The following is a 24,962-nucleotide window of genomic DNA, read 5'->3' as shown; positions in this document are numbered from 1 at the left end:
TACTACTCGAAAACTCATGAATTTCATCTATCCATCTCCGCCTTTGTCTTCCAGGTTTTCTTCTAGCTCCTCTTGGGTACCATTCTGTTATTTTCTTAGTCCATCTGTCATCATGTCTTCGAGCTATGTGTCCTGCCCAAGACCATTTTAGTTCTTTAGTTTTGATAAGAATGTCCTTTACTTGAGTTTGCTGCCTAATCCATGTGTTTCTCTTCTTATCTAACAGTCTGATTCCCAATATGATTCGTTCCATTCTTCGCTGTGTAGTTCTCAGCTTCTCTTCCATTCTTTTGGTGAGTGCCCAAGTTTCACTTCCATAAGTCATGGTGGGGAGTATACATTGATTCATTATTTTACGTTTCAGACAAACTGGCATATTGCTCTTCAGTATGTGACTATATTTCCTGAATGCTATCCATCCAAAATTTATTCTTCTCTTGACTTCCAGCCATTTATCATTATTACAGCTAATAACTTGTCCCAGATAAGTATATGACTCCACCTTTTCAATTACTGCTCCTTCAATCATAATTTCCCTTTCCGTGGCATACTTGTTCATCATTACTTTTGCTTTAGCCATATTCATCTTTAGTTCAAAATCCTTACTAACTGTGCATAACTGATTAAGATTTTCCTCTAATTCTTTTGGATCGTGGCTTATGACCACAATGTCATCTGCAAATCGTAAATGGTTTAGATACTCTCCGTTCACATTGACTCCTTTCTGCGACCAGTCTAATCTGCTGAAAGCTTCCTCAAGGGCAGCAGTAAACAGCTTCGGTGATATTGTGTCTCCTTGTCGAACTCCTTTCTCGATTTTAAATTTGCTTCTGTCTTTGTCTAGTCTAATAAAGGATGTAGCACTCTCATATATTTTCTTCAAAATCATAATATATGGAGTATCTATGCCTTGTCTTTCCAGTGCCCGAAACATTGCCTTATGCTGTATGGAGTCAAATGCCTTTTCATAATCCACAAATGCCAGGCATAATGGTGTTTTATATTCATTTGCTTTCTCCATTAGCTGTGATATTACGTGAAGGTGATCCATAGTTGAGAATCCTGTCCTAAAGCCAGCTTGCTCTTTCGGTTGATTCTCATCAAGTATTCTTTCTAATCTGTTAGTAATGACCCTTGTGAACAACTTGTAGATATGGGATAACAAGCTAATTGGTCTATAATTTCCAATTTCTGATTTATCTCCTTTCTTATGCGGCAAAACTATGATTGCGTTATTCCACTGCTTAGGCATCATACCTTTTCTAATGCACTTTGTGAACAGCCTTGCCAGTTTTTGTGTTATGTCTCTTCCTCCCAATTTTAACAACTCTACAGTAACTTCATCTTCCCCCGGGGCTTTCCGATTCTTCATTTTCTTCAATGCATGTTCTACCTCATCAGGAAGAATATCGGGTATGTCGTATGTGTTGCTACTTTGCAATCCATGTTCCCCACTGCTGGTATCATTCCCTCGCTCCTTGTATAATTCTCTACAGTAGTCTTCTGCTATTTGAATTATGCCTTCTCTGCTGTTTATAAGTACACCATCGCTATTCTTCAGTTTCAGTATCATTTGTCTTTCTGTATTACTGCTCATGGCTGCTGATTTAAATCCTTTGTTTTCCCTTAATGCTTGTTCTACTTTTCTTGTGTTAAATCTTCTTATGTCCTCTCTGAGTCTCTTTCAAATGGCTTTGCATAACTCAGTATACTCAATTTTCTCCCTGTCAGTGTTTTTCTTGCTCTTCATTTGTCGTCTTTGGTTCATCATGACAAGTGTTTCTTGACTAATTTTTTCTTCTTTGGATTTCTGTTTCCCTATAGGTTTCTTGGGCTTTATCACTTTCAGAAAGTTGTAATATTCCTCCTCGATATCTTGGTCCTGAGCAGTCTGCAGAGGCTCAAACTTGTTCTTAAGTTCCAGTACATACTGCTTTTTCTCCTCCTCTGTTATTTCAAAGACCTTTGCATTATTTACTCGAGTCAGTTTTTTCCTTTCCTTTCCTACATCTATATCAAGTGTACATCTTACCATTCTGTGATCACTTCCAACATTTACCTTATTCAGGACGGTAACATCATTCACAATATATCTTCTGTTAGTGAGGATGAAGTCGATTTCATTAGTTGTTAATCCATTTGGACTCTTCCATGTCCACTTTCTGTTCACCCTTTTCTTGAAAAAAGTGTTCATTACTGACATTCCTTGAGATTCTGCAAATTCCACAAGTCTTTCACCTCTTTTATTTCTTTCACCAATTCCAAAATTTCCTATAGTTCCTCTTTCTGCGCTGTTTTGCCTTTTTCCAACCTTAGCATTGAAGTCCCCCATGATAATAGTGTAGTGGGTTTTCTGCTCATCTACAAGACTCTCAATTTCAGTGTACATTTCTTCAACCTCTTCATCATCATGGCTCAATGTTGGTGCATAAATCATTATAATCTTTAGCTTGTACCTCTTAGAAATCTTGAGTATTAGTCTTGACACCCTTGGTGATGTACTTTTGAATTCCAAAATGTTGTTTTTAAAATCTTTATGGACCAGAAACCCAACTCCACCTTCACTCCTTTCACTGTTTCCATTGGTGTACAGCAGATTTCCACTTGATAAACTTATAAGTGATTCATTTCTTCTTCTTGTTTCAGCCAAACCGATGATATTCCAATTCACATTTTCTAATTCCTTTTCCAGCTCTAATATCCTGTCTTCACCGATGAGTGATCGTACGTTATAACAGGCCAAGTTCAATTTCCGTGCATGGCAGCCTGGTCGTACCCAGAGATTCTTAGCACCCTCTGCTTCCACTCTGATCCTCTCGCTGCCGTAAGAGGGAGAGTGAAAGCTGCTGGGGACTGAGGGCCATTTGTATTGTTGTGCTCTCATTGCTGGAGGGTTTGGTCTTTTCCTCTTCACGCTGACCAGGCGTCTTGAAGAGAACCACTCTACACGTTCGTTGCCACCTAAGTGACGTAACAGGGCTTACCATCGAGAAGGTGTGCATGAGTGGATTTTAGGGAGGCAGGCCAACCGGACTTCTCCTAAATCTTCTGTAATAGAGAGATATTGGATCCATCAGTGTTTTAGGCTGAGTGTCTGATAACACACAGGATACCTGTTCCCCTCTAAGCCCCTATTCATAGTAAAAATATGCAGCACAAACATAGTTGACTTTCTACTTCACATTTTCAGATGAATCCTACAGTCTGGAATCGTTCCATCAATTTGGAGATCTTATCATGTCAAGCCTACTCCAAAGATTAGGAAACCTAAATCTCCGAAAGATCTGCGACCAATCTCCATCAGTTGCTCTTCACTTAAAATCTTTGAAAAAGTGATTCAGCCAGCACTGCTTTGGTCACAGGCCCGAGTACCTTCATATCGTTTTGCACAAGAGATCAACACCACCAATCTTCTAGATACCCTGATACCCTCTTCAGAATCCAGTAGGCCCTCAACAACAAATCCCAAATTGTCATCATCTTCCTGGACATTAAATCGGCATATGATGGAATAGACCTTTCCGCTCTCTTTGCTATACTGAAGCATTACTTCGGTCTGTCAGATACGTTGCTACAAATCTTGAAGTCAATCCTACTTCTCAGACATCTGTCTGTTACCGTCAACGACTTCCAGGCGGGATGCCTCTTGTTACCTTTTTCCGGGTAACAAGAGGCATCCCGCAGGGGAGTGTGCTTTCAACTAGTAGCAGTTCGTAGCAGTTTTACAACCTTTCCTGGCATGCAGTTCTAACTTTGTTTATTATGCCTACGATCTGAAGTTCTACGTGAGTTCAGATCATCCTCATCACATTCTTGATATTAACCAACATCCTCTACACAGATAATGAAACTGGAAAACTATCTAGCCACAATTGGTCTGCATCTGAACCCTTCCAGATCTGCTCAATTACCGATAAAAAGAGTCAAAAATGATGCTCAAATCTTCGTTAGCAGGGAAAGGGTGCAAAGGGTGACTTCCCACACAGACCTAGGCCTCACCTGGGGGGATGTTGGACTCGCCTTCCAGCCTCACTTTGTCAGGATGAGTCAGAAGACGTACGCGGCACTTTGGGCAGTGCGTCAGGAGCTCGTTGGTGTGCATCGGCCTGCGCTGCTTTGTCGGTACATCCTGAGGTGCATTACCCCTGTTCCCCTCTATGCCTCTGAAATTTGGTCATCTGCTCCTGACTCTCGCCTAAACAGGTATCTCAGTTTGGAACATTGGTTGCTCAGATGGATGGACAGGGTGGTGGGCCACCCTTTTACTCTCTCCAGATCCATCCTCCAAGCTAATCTAGAGACCACTCCTTGGAAATTTCGCATCACGAAAAGAAATACACTCACGCTAGCACGACTTATCACAGGCAGAATTGATGCTCCAACTATATCTCCATTAATCTCTGGCCCAAAGAAGATAAGAGGAGAACACCCCGACTCCTGCCTCTCTCTGCGACTTAAACTTACAAACATTGATTTCCTTGGGCACATGTTTCCGGCCAATTGCCTCTAAATCTACAAATAAATTACGCATGAACCCTGATAAGTTCTGTGAGGACAAGCTCAACAGAAAGGAAATCCTTAAGAACTGTTGCCAGCTATTGAATCTGTGAGATCACCTGCACCTGGACTTATTTTGCCTGCTGCATTTATATTTATTTTACTTCTGCCTTGCTGTTTACTATTACAAATTTTGTTTTTTATTTCAAGCTTTTGTAAGTTGAATTCTGTAAATATCTCAGGTCGAGCACGCATATGCTCTTATACATTGTACATGTGGTTCCTCGCACCTCAGTATGTAAATTTCACACCCTCCTGGCAGATTGCTGTCCCGGAGTGACCCACAGTTTCTTGTGGTCAATAAACCAATAATAATAATAATGCTGAACGTTACTAATAGATTACTAACATTGAAATTCTGAAATTGAAGTATGCGTGAAAAGAAATTTAAGCCAAAGAAGAGACCTGAATTGTGGAAGGATGATTGACTGCTCCTGTGCACAACGCGCTCTCTGTTCGCCAGTTTCCGGCCAAAAAGCAAATCCCTGGGTGTAAACATGTACCCTACTCGCCGGACCTAGCCCACTGTGACTTTTTTGACTTTCTAAACTGAGAAGTGTACTTAAGAGAACCCATTTTCAATCCATTGAAGATATTCAGGGGGAAAAAAACCGACCTGAAGCGCTAAGGGCTTAAAGACGATAACTTTCAGAAATGTTTGTGCTTGAAAGAAACGTATGGAACAGTGTGTGTGCAAGACCAAGGCAATTTTGGAGGGCTGCACACAGTCTCGTTAGTTAATAGCTGCTCCTTGTAATATTGGGGTTTCTCTTGAAGAGCGTGTGTTGTTTATTTAGGTCTGTTACCTTACATCCAAATCAGCAGTGCCAAGACGATATTGTACTTCCTGCAGATTCCGTAACAATTTAAATTAAATTCTGTATTTGATTTTAATTAAATTCTGTATTTGATTTTAATTAAATTCTGTATTTGATTTTAATTAAATTCTGTATTTGATTTTAATTAAATTCTCTATCCGATTTTAATTAAATGTATTGTAAATTGGGTTACATTTTATGTGGTTAACCCTATATCATAAAGGATTTTAAAGTCCGCAATTTTATAATTAATACTCTAAATATTTGATCTTTTAAAATTTATATTTGTAAATAAAAATAATAAAATTTGATGTGCATGCAACTAAAATCATCCTGATCAATATGCTAGGTTATTTTCTGAGTCCAGTTAAAAAACAAACGTATCGACATAAGACTACTGCATTACAATAGTAGAATACCCAACCGTGTCATGTGATTGTAAATTTGGGAGTTTTACTTGTTTGTTGTTTTTAATTTTGCGCATAGACAACTAAAGCATGAGTAAGTGTTGTGTCTGTAAATTGAGGTGTATTCTCTGGTCGGGTTGCTTTCTTTCTGGCTGTATGATACTAAATTTACAGAAAGGGAGGAAATATACATTCAACACGAGACAAACTAACTTGATTACAGTGTTAAAAATTCCCATAAAGGTTAATATTAATATCTTTATTTCAGGCAGTGATTAGTTACATGATTGCGTGATGCAATAATACCCACAACAGCGACAATGCTAGGGGTTTCACATGAAATAACTAATTACATAAAACATATATTAGAACATAAAACGTATAATTATATATTTTACATTTAAAATTGATATTAACATGGAAAATGAAAACACATGAAAAGCGATGAAAAGACGATGGCAGCCACTCGGTTGAAGACGAAAGCTGGTCCCTGATGATGCGTCTTCTGTACGATTTGTCCTCTATGAACTTTTTGTAGTCCACATCCATCTGCTGGACGTTGTGCAGCATCTCCATCGGCAAGAATCTATCCCCTATCCGGAGCCTCCACGCCACAGACTGCAGAGAGGGGAGGGTTCTCCTACTTAGACGGAATTCGCACCTAGAGCTTTTCTACGCGGTGTTGAAAGACAGCGATCATAACGTGCTAGCCGCGAGAGCTCTTTGGGCTAAGGTTTCACCTTTATTAAACAAATGAGACTGACGTTTCGTGAATCTTGAATCTTGCTATCTTTGAAAGCCGTATCCTGTTGAACACCTTTTGTAAACCAAGGAAAATCACGTAGCCCAAAATTGAGAAATTCAGAAACATCAAATAGGTTTTGACTACAACAGACGCCACTGTGTTCACGGGCTATTGATACACATAACTATATGTATGTGCAGCGTAGCATGAAAAAAAAGAATATGTGTACCACGAGCTGTGTGTTACACGCGTGGGAAGTGTACACGACGGATTCATCGAGATAAGCTTAGTGTGTTGCAGTTCAGTTTCTAGCCGCAGGATTATCCCCCAGATGAAATTTTTAGTTGTATACATATTGATTACGGAAAACATTATTCGAGGAAAGCAACAGTTCAAAAAATACAAAAAAAAGAAGAATACTTGCCATTCTCTTCTTGCCATAGGATGATTAATTTATTGACATATCGCCAGTATTTATTTAATAAGTATTATATGAGAAAATTATCTGGGTGCCAGGCGAAACCAGTAAGTAATTCTTGATCTGAGATGACAAGACCAAACATGCAGTTCTTTCTTTCGGGAAAAATGCAACATTATTTCAAGCCATTACGACGCTTAATGAGTGCAATGGCTTTCCTACTTAATAGTCTATTTAAGATGATTACCATACAACTTCAGTACCATTAAATTTCCATAACACCATTCTCCGCTAAAACCGCAAGAAGTCAGATTTATTAATAGGAAGATACGAGATGCAAAATAGACTCATATTAATAAACAAATGGAAAGATGTAAGTTTAACTTTTATTGCTAAGCTTTCCATTTCAGAAAAAGTGTTAATGGATTTTATAATTATGAACTGCCAGCAAAGAGCCCTCTCTCCTTTAGCATCTCTGTCGAGTGTGTACGCTGTGTATATAACAGAGAGAAACTTAATATATTTTTTTTATAAACAAAGCCGGATCTTGGGAGCAGCAGACAGCGTTCATTGCACTTAAAAAAAAAAAAAGAAAGAAAGAAAAAAATCAGAAGTTGAAGATGTTTAATTTGACATGTACCCAACAGATGGCAATGGTGCATTAAGCATTGAAAGAGGGTTATCTAGTAACTGCTACTGTAGAGGCAATGTGTAAACCTAAATAGCACAAGTTCGCTTGATTCGAGCAACGTAAGAGACTTTTAAAGTGATGCTGAAAATGTGAGATCACGTGTGATATGTAAAAAAGATGGCATGAAACAGAGACGTGAATTTGCAATAGATGTTCTAGATAGACACGACCGTAACCTAGTGGTCAGAGTAAAAGTACAAAATTACCTACGCCCCGTATTCGAATCCATGAAATTCGAACTATTCTTTAAACATATTTGACCGTCAAGGAGTATAAACTGAATATTTATTTACTTTAATGTGATGGAGTAATCCATTGCACCGCCTTTCATCAGCTGTAGGAGACGAGGACATACACTGCTAGCAAAATGGCATACCCCCACTGTGATGTTACAGCTTACCTTGACGTTAGCTTTCTAGGAAGGTGATTAGAGCAAAGAGAAAATACAGACTAGTCCTCTCCCTTGTGTCCCGATTTAATACCATCTAACCTCTACATGCGGAAGCTTGAAGTGTAAGTAGTTTGTTAGAAATTCCAAGGATTCGGTACGATATTGGGGAGTACTGCACTGCTATCCCAGCAGAAACCTGCGGACGAATTTGTTTTTCTGCCGTTCCCAGCTGGCAAATGCTAAAGTTAGACAATTTAAACAAACAGTGATAGCAAACCATGTAACACAACGATTAATGCTCCACCAGAGGCGAACCGACAAATTCTTCCCCCTCAGCCGAGATTCTCGAATATCCTGTGCTCTTTAACAAATATAAAAAAAACCAACCATTTGGCTTCCATCCCCCCCCGCTCCTACTCCAGTGGTGGCAGAGAAAAGGGGTCCAAATGGAAAATGAAATAAAGGACTGACAGTAGGTAGTTTTGCCACTGTTACATACAATATAACAGTGGCATAACTACAAATTGATAATAATACACTCACTGGCCAAAAAAAAACCAAACCTTTAATTAGTGTGAAATCGAGCCGCCTTTATGTCGAATAGCAGCAAGTGTTCTGCGCAGCATGGATTCTCTAAGGTGTTTTAGGGCTTCTTGATCTAATTGTAAACATTTTTCAAACAAAATATCGCGTAGCTGCGACAAAGTTGAAGGCTGGGGACTTCGTTGCTGAATAACTCTCTCCAGCGTATCCCACACACATCCCAATAGGATTGAGATCAAGTGAATGTGGGAGCCAGGGAAAATGGTGGAAATCCTTGTCATATTCTTCGAAAAATTCTTACACGATTCTAGCAGATACGCTGTTGCAGCGTTATCCATAAAGTGGCTATCAATTTCGGGATAAAAGTGTAACATTGAAGGGTATAGCAGATCTGATACAAAATTCAGGTAACCCTTGGATGTCATTCGACCTTCCACCAGTATCAACGGACTCAGTCCGCGTCCGTAGCCGAGTGGGCAGGAGTGGGAGTGCAGTAGTACACGCTCTTTGAGTAGACCGGGGTTCAAGCCCCTGACTGCTGAATACGGTCGATCTGCCAACCCGCACTGGACCAGCGTGGCAGATTATGGTCCATTTCCCTCAGCATGAATTGTTGAGGAGGCTTCCACCCTGCAGTGGGTTGATAATGGCTGCACTTTACTTTTTTTTTTTTTACCGCCTCCGGATACTTGGGTTGTCTTAACAAGGTAAGCAAGGTCCATCGCTTCGTGAGGGTCTCATCACACTCTCTGCCCTTACCATCAGTGTGCAAAACAAAATATATCTTGATTCGTTTGACCACATGACTTTCTTCCGCTGTTCCACTGTCCAAAATCATGATGTTCTCGGCAACAAACACTGCCAGCGGATTTTTCTGTTTTTTTTTTTTTTTTTTTTTTTTTCTAAAAAAAGTGGCTTCCAAATAGGCAGGCGACTGCAAAGACCCAATTTCTTAAATTCCTTGCGCATGGTATTGGTTGAAATTGGGCAGTTCTTGGCCCGGTTAAATTCAGATGTTGTTTGCTGCACACTGGATTTTATATTTTTCCGTATAGTCCTTCCAAGTATTGTTTTTTCTGCCCCATTTACGCCTTTAAGATGAACGGTTTTGAGAAACCAGTTATGGCTTTCGTTTCTTGAATCGTAGCTCCTGCTAAAAGTGCACTCACGATAACACTTTTTTCAGTCTGATAGATTACGCATTTTCCCCATTCTGGCCTGAGATTACTGCATTCGAACAGCCTGTGCAGTCTTTATACTGAAAAAAGAAACATGTCATCACCTGACATCACAATTTTCTTTGCATCCATTGCATTAAATGCAATGGATGCAAAGAAAATGGATGCAAAACATTCATTCTATCTGTGACTGTCTTAATACAAAGGTTCATATTTTTTGGCCAGTGTATGTATAAGAATTCTAATTTTAATATAGATATATTGCATACGCTGATGTTACAGCAGCTTTGTTTACATTAAATAGTTATTTTAACTTAAAAATTTCACTAACGCTTAAAAGAGGTTCGCTGAAAACTCGAGAGCTTCGCAAGAAGAAGATTGGTAACTACTGATATAGATGAATTTATTTGGCAAAAAAAAAAAAAAAAAAAAAAACAGTTACAAATGGACACAAATTTTTCATTTTATAGCAACAATTTTATTATTATTATTAAGATATTTTGCTTATTTTTATTAAAAAAACTGTTTTCTGTGTTCATCTGAACGCTAGTTATAGAGTTTGAAACTCGTTATTATCTAAATTACAAAAGAATTGTAAAAAGTAGTTAGCAAAAAGGAAATGAAATTCTTGATATCCATAGCGTCACAGCGGATGAATACGAGGGGTGATAACGAGAAATTATTTTTGTAGATTAGCAATAATATTAATACTGAAGACATCAGTTTAACCACACACACACATACAGTTTGTTTCAGATTATCTGGGCCCCACAGTTCGCTTATCGCCACACGCTACCACAAAAGTACGGGTACAATGAAATGTTGTCACCCGTTCTGTGCTTTTTTTTTTACATTCTCTCGTCGCTCTTCTCCCTGGTTTGATTCTTTAGAAGGCCAATTTTCTGGGCCTGTGCCAACCACGACACAGCCTTCGATCAGTCCGAAGGGAACGTCTTGGAGTGATTTATTGCACGAGATCTGATACATTCCTGACCAGCCATAATGACCTGATCAGGAGGGTGGCTTACCATGGCGGTTAAAGACAAATGAGACCGTGGACTCGAGTTGCAAGGCTCTGGCGGAAATTTAATCGTGCATCTTCCTCCGCAGGTATTATGCGCGTGCAAGAAAACGCAGTATTTGTGTTCGCAATACGTTCGTCGCATGTTTATGTTCTTGTGAACAGCCCTGTTGGCGGTACAGTTAAGGGGTTGGCTATTTAGGTCAGAATTGCTTTGCTGATATCGGGGAAATAATTTGGATATCTTATTAAGGTCTCGATAAGGCAATTCAGCCGACAGCCCTTAAAACGAAATGAGAATTGGCATTCTTTTAGTTCTGCTTCTGCTCGCCAGGCGACATCACTTTTTCATTATTGGAAACACAGATTCATTTCACCGTCAGATTTCCTTGCTTTTGATAATAGCATTATAGCATACCTACTTTGATTCTGTTCCACAAAAAGAATGGGAGCACAAAATATCGCTGGATTTACGTGGCTAAAAGAATATGTACTCGTAGTATTGTAATATCAGGCCTGCAACATAAAACTGCTGTGCCACAAATAACGCACGTTTAGGTTGTTGTTTTTTTTTTGTTGTAGGGTTTTATTTCAATATTCTGTTTGCTGAATGAAAAACCCGAGTTTCCGGGAGAAAAAAAACATATTACCCTCGCCTGAGGCCGACTAACTCAGCCACGTTGTAATAAAGGCCCATAGTACGTTTAGGGAATAAGAATTTAATTCTGATCTTAAATGAGTGGTATTTTCATGGGTTAGATCTGCCAAATAATATCGGTTTATTTATATTATAAGTAACTAAACTGTATTCTGCGAAGAATTTACAGTACTGCTTAAGCGTTGCATTTTGGAATCTATGCCAATCATATTTAATAGATCACATGTAACTGCATTTATAACTGGGAAGACAAATGCTGGCTAGTAGTAATACATCCCTGCCGTCATACATTCGACACGTTCGCAAATATCACTAAAACTGTAGTACATCAGCTGGAGATGATCTCAGAATAAAATAACATAATAATAAATTAAATATTTTTGTTGAACAGTTTTGTCTAATTGACTTCAATATTTTTACCGCATTATTCGGATAACTTTTATTTTTATATTTTACAATGCAAATAACTCGGACGCGAGGGTGCATAAGTACATACGCTTTGAGTAACCGTGGTTCAAACTCACGTGAGTACTAAATATGACGTTGTTTCTTGTATTCACTTTCTATCTTCTTGTGAACTCCTCTGACCGTGTGTTTGTGTGTAGCCGTCCCACAATATAAACAGAACATTTATTTTTATCTTCCATTTTTTTTTTTTTTTTGTGATATCCCTATTATTACCAATGATTTTTAAAGTTTTGTTATTACTGTACTAGCATATATACGTATTGTAAAATGATGGAGGAAATACTCTGAATGAAAAAAATGTCGCTAAATTCACATATGAAGCAACGTAACGCGATTTCTTAAACTTTTCTAACCCCCCCCCCCCCGTTATTAAAAAATATTCCTAGTGCAACCGTCACTGCTTCCGCCTATTACACGTCATAACATTCTATTATATAATATTCTGTGATCCGTGCTCCTTATTACAATAATTAAAAACACTGCACTCCACTTATCTGAATAAATAATTTATTCATAACAGGAGTGGAAAACGGTAGCTATTCAAAGACATGTTCAGTTCACTAAATAAAATGTCATTAATGTCTACCTTTTGGACCGCTCTGAGATTCCTTTTATCAGATACGAAAGATGGGCATTAATGCTGTGTTACGTAGTGAATTGAAACATGCCCTTTTGTAAGAAACTTTTTTCCTCTCCTATTATCAATAAACAATTTAATTTTTCAAATATACTACTGGATCCAGTGTTTTTAACTTTTATAATTTAATTATTAACCCCAACAATATTATTGTGATTTTAATAGACACTGTTTAAAATTGAATTTTAATTTTTCCATAAAATATTTTTTTAGTATTATTTTTTTCTTTTCTGCTTATTAAAAGGCTTATAAGGTGACCTGTTGACAATGATATTTACACTTTTGCTGAATGTGTGACGTCGAAGATATGGTCGGTATTAGTTGTAATGAGCATTCACTTTTTCCTTTTTTGTATTTTATTTATTTATTTATTATTATATTAGGGTTACCGGTAATTTAACACATAAATCGGTATTTGTGTCTATAAATTGCATGTGTTCTCTGGTCGATTTGCCTGTTTTACTGGACGAAAAAACCCTTATATCTATGCGTGAGATCGACTAACTCAGCCATGGAGTGAAAAACGTCCACTAAAGTTCCTCGCGTCATCGACGAGATTCGAACCCTGGCCTTTTCCACCAGGTGTGAGGAGGACGGTGACAATACCACTGTTCTACCGCGCAGACCCTTATTTGTATTTTTTTGTATTGTATTGTATATTCATGTCGTTAGGTGGCTCCCAGACATACGTCTATCTCCACCTGTGTACTCTGTTGGCAAAAGAAACTCAGTATTCTGACCCGAACAGTGTAAATGTGTAAGTAGTGTATTGTGAAGTCAGGTCACTTTTCCACCGGGGGGAGGGACAGCCACCACGTGGGTAAATGTAACCCGACGCTTATCCCTGGCACGTAAAGCCAGGCCTGGGTCTAATAAATCTGTCAGTGCAATCTAGCACTATAATCCCGCACCCACAAGCAGTAGTACAAGGCTGGTGGGTGCCAGCAATCCCGCTCCCAGGCTGCCCAGACCTGGGAGCCAGCCAAAAAAAAAAAAATAAATAAATAAATAAAATAATAATAATAAAATAATAATTAATAAATATTAAAATAATAATAATAATAAATACATAAATAAATATATATACATATAATCCCACAGGGGAATTAATCCCGCATCAGCAAACGTAGCTAGCAAAAAAAAAAAAAAACAACTCAGTATAGCCATCAAGCAAACTTTAAACATCAATTATTGACAATGAGTCATAAAAATAGACTTAATGAATATTAACAGCCAATGAAGACAATCACCTTCTTTTCATGAACACCAATCTGGCAAACTCCTGTAAAGCCATGAAATTAACAACTGATTGTAAACAAACATATTCACAACCTCTTTCCAAATTTGGAATTACCTCCTTCAACTTTTGTCTGTATTCCTCATACAAGGAACAATCATACAACACATATCTCTTTTTATTATCTCCAGTACAATCACATGGTCCCAAGACTCAATCAAAGTACACGTGCAATATGGCTGATCTGCCAAACCAAATTTAAACAGTTTGAATTTAAGGGATCCATGATCGATTACTAAATACAGTAGGAGGTTTCCATTGATAAATAAAACCAGTTGTTCAGTTTATTGTCAATATTGAATAAAACATCAGGTAAAAATAATCTAGTTACTTCACCTGTGGTACTTGAATTCTGATGTTCTTGCCGTAAGTCAAGTAATCCTTTTTAATATCTCCAGTACAATCATAAGATAAACCCATAAACGATATTTGTCTACCTTTCCTTAATAAAATAACAAAAAGACCCCTTATTTGTATGTAGACATGTAAATGTCTTATGTAGGACGGCACTTGAACGTCATCAGTTCATCTCCGCCTTTGTACACTGTCATGATTACAGAAAGCACTGTAAAAGGCCACAAATGTGTGTAAAATTATGTTCGTGCAGTGTGTGTTGTTGTTTAGTTGTTTCTGGCCGTTTTGTCACCAGGCAGGCGATCACCTGGAAGGCCTGCCTACACCACGGGGAGGTAGGCCACAACTAGGCATGTATGGCGGCCGCCCTTCGAACCCTCTGGTTTACCAGCTCTTACTGCCTTATTATCAGAGCAAAAATAAAAAAAAATTAATAAAAAATATATATATGTAAATAATAAAAACTAGATAATAAAATCCTGTCCCTCGGGCAGGCCAAACCCAGGATACCAGCAAAAATAAATAAATACAAATAAAATGTTTTTTTTTTTTTTTTTGGTAGTTGTTGGGCCATCGGCTTCTGTGGCAATAATGCACCTCCCAAGGTTTTTGCAGTACTTTGATCCAAGCCCCAGGCGGGATTCGAACCCGCGACCTTTGGGTTGCCAGGCAGGCACTTTACCCACCCGGCTAGCCCAGTCGGCCAAATAAAAAGTGAGGAAGAAAAAAAAAAAAATAAATAAATAAAAAGTAAAAAAAAAGAAAAGAAAAAAAATAAATAAAAATAAAAAGTAAAAAAAAAAATAATAAGTAAAAAAATAATGGTAAAGAAAAAAATTTAAATACTGTAATAATAAATTTTTTTAAAAAAAATTTAAAAAATTAAAAAAATAATTAAAAATTTTAAAAAAAGAAAAATAAATAAAAATATTAAAAATTTTAAAAAATAAAAAGAAAAAAAAGGAAAATTTGTATGAGTGTTGAGATCAGTTATTCTAGGAACATAGGACTGACGTAGATCCCACAACACTGCTTATTACCGGGTTGCAAATTCTTTGCCAAATAAATCTTAGTTGTTTTTTTTTATTATTATTTATTTATTTATTTATTATTATTATTTTTTTTTTTTTTTTTGTAATATCATAGTGCATTATAAATTACACCAATATTCTGTTTTCTCAAGTTGCAGAAGTATTGAACTTAACGAGCCTGTTACTGCTGTCAACATATATACCGGTAACTATATATTAACAGTAGTAACAGGCTCGTTATACACCTAGTTATACAGGGTGTCTCAAAAATATTGGTACAAACGTTTACGGGAGATAGGTAACATCTAAAGGAGTGTGAATCGCATAGGAACCCATAACCGGAAACGTCACGGGAAAGTAGTAGCAGAGGTACAAGAAGCAGAAATGACACAAGACAGTAATTAGTGGCAAACATTTGTTTGACATAATATTAACAATGGAGTACGAGATGGATGCATTTCATGATGTTACAACAGATGCTCGACGGTTCCACCATGAGACGGGATGCATGCGTGACACCGACGCAGCATGGATTGGCGGACACGGTCGAACACCTGGAGTTTCTTTGACAGTAGCAGCAGCGCAGACGAGATACATTTCCGTCTCCACAGGCGATTCATACACGAAAGATTTGAGGGTCCCCCACAGAAAGAAATCAAGGCTTGATAAATCAGGTGAGCGTGGGGGCCAGGCAACGGGTCCACCACGGCCAATCCAAATACGCCCAAAACGCCTGTTCAAATGGTCACGAACACACCTTCCATAATGGGCAGGCGCCCCGTCATGTTGAAACCAAACGTTGCGTCTCACATTTCCTGGAACATCGTCAAGTAACCCTGGTAGAACTTGTTCAAGAAAGATCGGGTATTTAGCGGAGTTCGTGCGGGATGGTAACAGATATGGGCCGACTAAGCAGTCACCGACCATACCTGCCCACACATTTATTGCGAAGCGATGTTGTGCCGCATACGGGCGCACACTGTATGGGTTGTCGTGAGTCCATACATGAGCATTGTGCTGATTGAATAAGCCTTCCCGAGTGAAATAAGCCTCATCCGTGACCAAAACATAAGCTGGAAAATTAAAGTCTTGAACACTTTCTTGGGGAAACCACTGCGCAAAAGCCACACGTGCAGGATGATCTTGGGGGAGCAGTAACTGAACCCTTTGGAGATGAAAGGGGTGTAAGGAATCGTCGTGCCAGACACGCTGTACACTGCAACGAGACACTCCTAAGGCAGAGGCAACGGCACTTGTGCTAGTAGTAGGATTATTCTGGACGGTATTCAACACACTTTCTTTCATGACGGGAGTTCGCGTCGAACGTGGTCTGCCCGCACTACTGCTGTTACCTCTAAATGACCCATAATCGCACAAAGTTTGATGCACACGCGCAAACAAACGGTGGTCCAGTACATGTCTGTCTGGGAAGCGTTCTCCATAAATTCGTTAAGCGGCTCGTCCATTGCCCTCTGCTAATACATACACTAGGTGAATGTCTGCCAGCTCACAGTTCGTATATCGATGCATGCTCTTCGTGCGGCGACTACTGCTTGAATGAGTAAACCAGAAATTTTCCCTTTCGCGAACTGATGAACAGCGCTGTGTACCGACTTACGGTGAAATTTCCGGTTATGGATTCCTATGCGATTCACGTTCCTTTAGATGCTACCTACCTCCCCTAAACGTTTGTACCAATATTTTTGAGACACCCTGTATAACTAGAAAAGTAAGAATACACACACCAACAAGAATTTTTAAAACACCATATTACAAACTCTTACTTATAATGTAAAAACAGTAAATATCCATTTATTCTGCATAGATTACCGGATTACCGGATTTGTCAGCATCTCTACACCAGACGAACTCAAGAAGGCGATTTGAACGATCCCGAATCTGAATCCTGTAGCCAATCCATTGATTGGCTACAGGATTCAGATTCGTGATTAACAGCTGTGTTTCAGGCACCCAAATTTTGAGATCAGACCCAAAATGGTTGAATCAATGCGCACTGTTAATAGACGAGAAGTCAGGCTCCATACTCTCCATCTATTGCTACATGTGCCTCCTATGCCATAACATTATCATCAGCATTTGCATTGGTGTTAAGAAAAGTCCAGTGGGATGATGAATGGCGTATAAGCTTCATTGAAATTTTCAGTTTTGTTCAGGAACTAGTGCTGGGTGTATTCAAGTCGGAAGACACATTTAGGAATGGGATTTTTATCCTATATTATGCTGGGAGTCATGGTACGGGAGAGCCATTGCCTATGGGAGAAACATACACCTCTTGTCATTTGCTAAAACGCCGATAATAAATTCTTAGTTTAAACGTAATCAAGTGTGATTCATCTAACAATTGATACCACCTACATTGTGACTTTTAAGGAATATACTCTTATTGTTCATTGTGTACAAACACTAATGTTCTATTAGAGAATTTCTTTCTGAACTGCAAGGATATTGGTAGGTAAGTAATAGTATTTCTCCAGAAGACTGATTATATTATTTACTGTCGCATTTGACTCAGTAAACATGTGTTCTGTTGGAACGGGTGCAAAAAGAGTAACAAGATTAGTCGAGGATGGTACTATTACCATGATTTGCAAGTTGCAGCTCCTGTAAACTGGGCACCTGACTGAAGTGTTTAAGTTTTAAAAGGGCTAAAACTCTTTTAGGGCTTAAACCTCAGGCTGCGTAAAAATTTGACAACGTACAAGTTTGTGCAATAGCAGCATGTTAGTACGCAGCAAACTCTAAAATAGCTAAAAATGGCATCGTTTTAGTTATCTCATATTGTGTTTTAAGAGTACTGAGTGAACTAAATGCTGATGGCATTCTTACTCTCTCTCTCTCTCTGACAGCACACATAAATTGAAAAGGACGAATGCAGGATGTGCGAAAATTTGCTTTCAGCCAGACAGTAATTGCGTGTTGGAACAAATTTCCGTCGGTTGGTGTGAAAGTAGGTAGTTTCAATAAATTTAAGGAACATTTAGATAAATTATTAAGGGGTTGGATGGATGAGATAGGTAGATTTTTTTGCCTGATACTGCAAAAGCTTGCTTCATTATTTCATTTGCCAATACTAATTGTGGGCATTTTGAAAGAATTCTCTCTCTCTATCTTATCTCTTTCTATATAGTTATGGGAAATAGCTTTGGACAAAAAAAAATACTCCACTGATGACTGTAATATTTTAAAATCTTAAAATAATTCAAAGTAACACTGCTACTCAAACTTGTTTAGTAAGTACAATCTGAACTTATGGTAAGTAGAGATAGTACTTACGATTAGTAAAAATTGGAGCGATTAAAAAGAAAATCACGCAATACTTTTATAGAGTTGCAGAGCATTCTCGAGAAACAGTACATGATTTTTTTTCCCCTCGGGTTGCTTTCCTCATTGGTCATTTGCAAATACAGAGAGCCTTAATGAAACGCAGAATATTAAGCAAACAATGGATTTACACGCATGAGTTCTATCCGAAAAACAAGATCTCACATAAGATTAGAGAAAGCTTGGTGATTTTCTTTAAAAATTTTTTTCTCGATACTTTTACAAGCTTATACTTATCATGTTCTTTTTTTTCAGATACCTCTTTACCATTGTTAGCTACCTCATCGGTGTGTTCATCTTCGCCACTATCGTGGGTAAGTGGTTGCCATGACAATTTTTCTTTTGAACTAAGCACGCTATTAAGAATATTATTATTTGATTTGATCTACTGTAAATTTAATAATGAAACTCAAAAGAGAATAGCATTATCATACGCCTTTCATTAAAAAAGTTATTCGCAAACATTTACTTCTGATTAATTTCGGAATGGTTTTTGTTGTACGACAGAGCCTATTTCGGGAAAATTCAAAATTGAAAGGAGAAATACAGCTCGAATTATAGCGATCCCATATAAGTAAGGTAAATGATGCACTTTATGTGGGATGGCCATTAAGTATGAAACATTGAAATGGAAATAATTAAATTATAATTAATGGAATAGACACTACCTTGCATATAAATTAACTCTTAATTGTGCTGGTGGAAAAAATATTGCGCTCACATGCTGATGTGGTAATCAGATCTCAGGTAGCACACCATCTAATAAACGCACAGTTTAATTTATAACAGCACTCTGCATGGTTTTCGATGTTTGTAAATAGCTGTTTTTAACTCAGCTTTTCACGCTGATTTCACAAATTGATATTCGTTTTTTCTTTTTTTTTTATCACGTACCGTTTTTTTTTTTTTTCTGGAGAAAAAACCAATGTTATCCTCGCCAGAGACCGACTAACTCAGCCACTTTGTTAGAAAGGCCCATAAAAATTCCTCACGTCATGGACGGGACTCGAACTCAGATCTTTTCCACCCGGTGTGGGGAAGACGGCGATCCTACCAACTGTGCTACCCCAAGAGGGCATGAACCGTATTAAGTTAGGAGTAAATGCTGAGAATTTCTAAACTAAATCTTCACATTTGGCAACACTGCCTTTACTCATTTGTTTCTTGGCCTTGAGAGTTCTATGCAGCAGTGTTTATCAGTGAGCTCTACAAACCTACAAACCCCTATGATGACTGTTGCTTTAGCTTAGTTAATGTATAGAGATACAATGCAAATAGTAAATAGAGCACTATGTATCATTATATTTCATCTGCCATTTAATCAGTTTCATATGGATATAACCTTCCGATTCCATGCCCTCCACTTACACTGGTGTTCAAAGAAAGTGCATCACCTAGGAATTTCACATTTCTAACCTGTTTTCGCGATGGTATGTTACATTAATAACTAGCATCACAAATAGAAATATAAACAAAAGATCTTTATTAATAGTTAAGGCAAAGATAAGTAATATTTCACAGGTGCTCTCAAAATATTCCAAAATGAGCATTTGTAACCTTTATACAACAGTTTTCGTAAACACTACAATTATGTCGTGTTTACGAAAATTGTTGGCAGAAATGCTATCAGAAGCCCTCAATTTGCTTCAGTTTATCATTTTAAATGTAAAACGAAATGAAAAGTTCACCAAGTGCAAACTAATATATAGTTGAACCGCCTCTGGCTCTGGTGACAGCAGCACACCGTCGAGGCATTGACAAGATCAATTTCTGAAGATAATCAACCCCAGGGACTCACATCTGGTGAGTATGGGCTTGGCACACCCAGGGTCCTGAGCTGGATATCATCATTCTTCTCTTTCTTGGTGATTCCCTTCTACTTCTACTTCTGACTCTCTCTCTCTCTCTCTCTCTCTCTCTCTCTCTCTCTCTCTCTCTCTCTCTCTCTCTCTCTCTCTCTCTCTCTCTCTCTCTTAGGTAACTCGGGAATTTTTGACTGGTGCAGCATAAGCTTCAGGCTTCCTTGCACCATGCAGCTAATAATAATAATAATAAAATAATAGTTCGTGGTTTCAAACACGAATCATAGCTTCCTGAATTTCACGAAGGGTCTTTGGTTTCTTTCTGGCAACTTCCATGCAGATTCCACACGATGCCAACAGTTCTCTATAGGATTCAGGTCCGGGCTGTTTCCTGGCCAGCTAAGAGTTGTAATGGACTGTTCTTCCAACCATTTTTCACCCGTAACAAATGTAAACACATTACTGTCGAACCTCTAATGCAGAAATGAAGCTAAAGTAACAATAGAATTGCTTACTTACACTGCTAGCAAAATGGCATACCCCCACTATAATGTTACAGCTTACCTTGACGTTAGCTTTCTAGGAAGGTGATTAGAGAAAATACAGACTAGTCCTCTCCCTTGTGTCCCGATTTAATACCATCTAACCTCTACATGCGGAAGCTTGAAGTGTAGGTAGTTTGTTAGAAATTCCAAGGATTCGGTACGATACTGGGGAGTACTACACTGCTATCCCAGCAGAAACCTGCGGACGAATTTGTTTTTCTGCCGTTCCCAGCTGGCAAATGCTAAAGTTAGACAATTTAAACAAACAGTGATAGCAAACCATGTAACAATGATTAATGCTCCACCAGAGGCGAACCGACAAATTCTTCCCCCTCAGCCGAGATTCTCGAATACCCTGTGCTCTTTAACAAACATAAAAAAAACCAATGTTGCCGTTATGGGTATTGTATATTTTGTATCCCTTTTCCCTATAAGGATGCAGTAAAGATTTATTTATTTTTGTCGTTCAGATGACAAGGAGCAGAGTCGTCCTGAAAGATGTAGTTACTTGGCAGGTTGAAATGGTTTCTAATGGTTGGCAGCAATTTGCCTTCCAATATAGCCAGGTATCCATTGGCATTTACGGAACCTTTTATAAATTACAGGTGACATACTCCTACGAAATGCATCCCCATATCATTTGGCTGGTAGGGAATTGTACTGTAGACACCATACAACCTGGATGGTATTCTTCACCACGTCTACGGCGAATAGTTTCCCATTAGAGCCATGCAGGTTGAATTTCTTCTCATCCGAGAAAATAACTGACTTCCACTGCTCGGGGATCCAATTTACATGCTCTTTACACAAATTAATCGGGCTTTTTTTCATTTTTATGTGTGAGGAGGGGCTTCTTCTTAGGACGATGGGCTACAAGTCCATTTTTGAAGAGGCGTCTTCTGACTGTTACTGCACTTGCTACCATTTCTGTATGTTCTTCCCATTCTCTTTTCAGCTCAGACGAAGAAGCTTTACGGTTTTTAAGGCATAAGCGCTTCAAAACGCGGTCCTGTTTTTTGTTTTTTTGGCGTAGAGACTCGTTTGCGTCCGGTTCCTTTTTTCCTATCAGCAGAACCAGTATTCTTGAGTTTGGAAAGAAATCTATTCACTGTCTACTGATTGCAAACACTCTATAAGCAATATGACGTGAAGAACATCCTTCCTCACGTAAAGCAACAATAGCACTCTTTCTTCGTGGCGTCAACTGCACGTAACTCGCCATTCTGACACAAGCAAGGAATGACTGCAACTCTTGCAGAGCGTACTTATATAGCTGAAAGTAACAGCCGATGCAATATTACGTCATCACCTACGCGTGTCAATCTTATCTGATGCAATCCGTAAGAAATATTGCCATATACTTACTTTATTCAGACGACAATTGTAATTTTAAAGGGTGATTCACTTTCTTTGAACACTAGTGTATATTGGAGAATGTAGCAGATGAAAGTGAAGATTATGAAGATGAAACTGAAGTCTACACGCCTGGAGACATTGAGTTCAGCCCTCAACTGTTTTCATAGCACGAACTTAATGATCTGGTAATAGTTCTAAATTTACCAATCTGGTATCTCTAGAACTCCTAGACTTAAATCTTCTAACACGTGGGACGTTTTTCTCATGGTACAGACACAGAACGAGAACTAGTCTCCTACTTTTCTGAGGGCGATTCTGTGGTTTTTTTTAGTAATATAAACGACTTAATGAATTACTTAGGAGTTCAACACCAGTTCAACATCTTTACGACTGTGAAGCTATACAACAATAGCTCTCTCCCTTCTCTAACCGAATTTACCTAGATAAGAGTTGATAAACTTGACCTGACCTTTGCAACAAAAGTCTTCGTAATTTAATTAGGAAGCATTTTGTTGAGCAGTTAAGATCACTTCTGTAAGTAATGCAGTTTAATCATAGTATAATGTATGGTTACTGTAATTTGGATTTACGCTTTGCTTTAATTTTATATATTTGTAGACAGTCCTTCTGCAGAAATTCAAACTTTCTTGACGGGCTGTGTTTATGTGTGTGTATAGGTCTACTTAATCTCCATTCAGCCAGACGCTCATATTCTCAGTAAGAGCTATGGTCTAATAAATTTTTGTTGTTTTTTCGTTAAACCCCTGGCATGTTGCCGTTATGGGTATTGTTGTATACTTTGTATCCCTTTTCCCTCTAAGGATGCAGTAAAGATTTATTTATTTTAATATTTATTTTATTTTATGGCAGATTTGTTAGGCACCCAAAAGTATTTCGCACAGGCTACTTTACTTAAGCTTATTTTGCATGCCACTGTGTATTTCATTATTTGCCTGTTTTTTTTTTTTTTTTTTTTTACATCTCCCACTTCGTTTTATGCATAGTAGTTTCCAATAGCGGATCACAAAAGGGCCAGGCGAGTCGTGTCTCGTGAGATATAATGAAAACTCACGGGCTCCTCCGCAGTCTACTCTGCGGCAAAGTTACAAAGCGGTATGCAGCCTGCTACTGCATACATCATTGCAGTGATTTAATTAGCAATGTCATAAATTTCAAGAAGACAGAAGTTGATTTTGAAAGTAAGGGCGTAGTTTTTTTTTTTTTTTTTATCAAGAAATGGAAAAGTTGCATCTTAGGAAGAATGAGAAACTGCTGCTAATGAATATTAAGGAAGATCATCTTCCACCTGATACACTCGTACCAGTTTTAATCTGTATAGATTTTGTATGAATAAGAAAAATTTTAATTAAGGGAATAGGTTGGATGCTAAGCAAAGTATCCACATATCGTGTGTCCTCTGTACCCTGCTGCAGCTGCTGCTGCTGCTGCGCAGCAGAGTACAGAGAAAAGAACTGAACTACTGGCCATTACTTGTTACTAATCCCCTAATCAAGAGTGTTCGAGGGCAGTCTTCCAGCGATAAAGAAAAACCAATTTGATAAAAGGAGAAAAAAATCCTAATGATATTTTCGAAGTCAAAGAAACATGTTACATATATGAAATATTCATTTATTAATAAATATCATTTAAATTACTTTACAGATGACTGTTTATTAGAAAAACTTTTGACTCTAAACGCAATAAGGCTCCTGGAGTTGATGGCATATATCCAGTAATTTTTACAGAAGCGGCCAGAGAGTGTATTAAACCATTAAAGTTAATTATGAGGGTGTCATTGGACTCGGGAGAGATTCCTTTGGATTTGGAGAAATGCCAACGTATCGCCAATACATAAAAGCGGTTTTAATAGTGAAGTCGGCAACTATAGACTGGTTAGTCTGACTTCAGTGGCAGGGAAAAACATGTCTAACTAACCTGGTATTTTGACACAGTTACTCAGGAGCTGGATGTAGAGAACAATTTCGACATAGTTTATTTGGATTTTAGTAAGGCATTTGACTCAGTCTCTCATGAGAGGTTATTGTATAAGCTGAAATACAGTTGAGATTACTGAAAAGATTCTAATATGGGAAATACTGTATGTTGGGATTATTGAAAAGATTCTATGATGAATTATCTGGGTGGCTGCAGGGCAGAAGGCAGAGGGTTGTGATTAATGGATATTCTTCAGATTGGTATAACGTCAGGAGTGGAGTCCCCAAGGATCGATTCTTGGACACTTACAAGTAAACGACATCGACGAAGGGATGAAGGGAATGATGTCAAAAGTTGCATACAACGTAAAGATTGGTAGAGTCGTTAATGATCAGTGCCAAACAGCGCTTCTTCAGGACGACCTTGAGCAGGCTTCACGAATGATCAGAAAAGTGGCAGCTGTCTTTTAATGTAACAAAAATGCAAGGTCTTATGCTTGAGAAATGGCAACCCTAGAATAAATTATACACTTGGTGGAGTTGAATTAAAAACAGTAGAAGAAGAAAGGGATCTGGGAGTTACGATACGGAAAGATACGAAGTTTTCTGAGCAGTAAGGAGGCGGCCAGTAAAGTCCATGATGTTCTATCGATGATTTATAGAACATTATCCTGTTCATAATCCCAATGTACAAGGCAATTGTAAGACCGCATTTCGAATGCTGTGTCCAAATATGGAGACGTCATCGGAAAAAGACATTGAGCTTCTT

The 24,962-nt window shown here is 38.2% G+C and overlaps 1 protein-coding gene across 1 annotated transcript in view; it reads left to right on the top strand.

Annotated features, from left to right (window-relative positions):
* Positions 1-24,962, top strand: part of Cngl (Cyclic nucleotide-gated ion channel-like) — a gene marked incomplete at its 5' end in the record, with an annotated part of 316,907 nt that overhangs the window by 80,508 nt on the left and 211,437 nt on the right. Inside the window, one exon of the mRNA XM_090368676.1 lies at positions 18,812-18,870. Within this exon, the coding sequence (XP_090224802.1) occupies positions 18,812-18,870 (59 nt within the window). The remainder of the gene's footprint in view (positions 1-18,811; positions 18,871-24,962) is intronic.

The sequence above is a fragment of the Mastigoproctus giganteus genome, chromosome 1, assembly GCF_048544385.1.
Source record: "Mastigoproctus giganteus isolate SK-2022 chromosome 1, ASM4854438v1, whole genome shotgun sequence".
Taxonomy (NCBI): domain Eukaryota; kingdom Metazoa; phylum Arthropoda; class Arachnida; order Uropygi; family Thelyphonidae; genus Mastigoproctus; species Mastigoproctus giganteus.
This window is presented reverse-complemented; position numbering and strand designations above follow the sequence as displayed.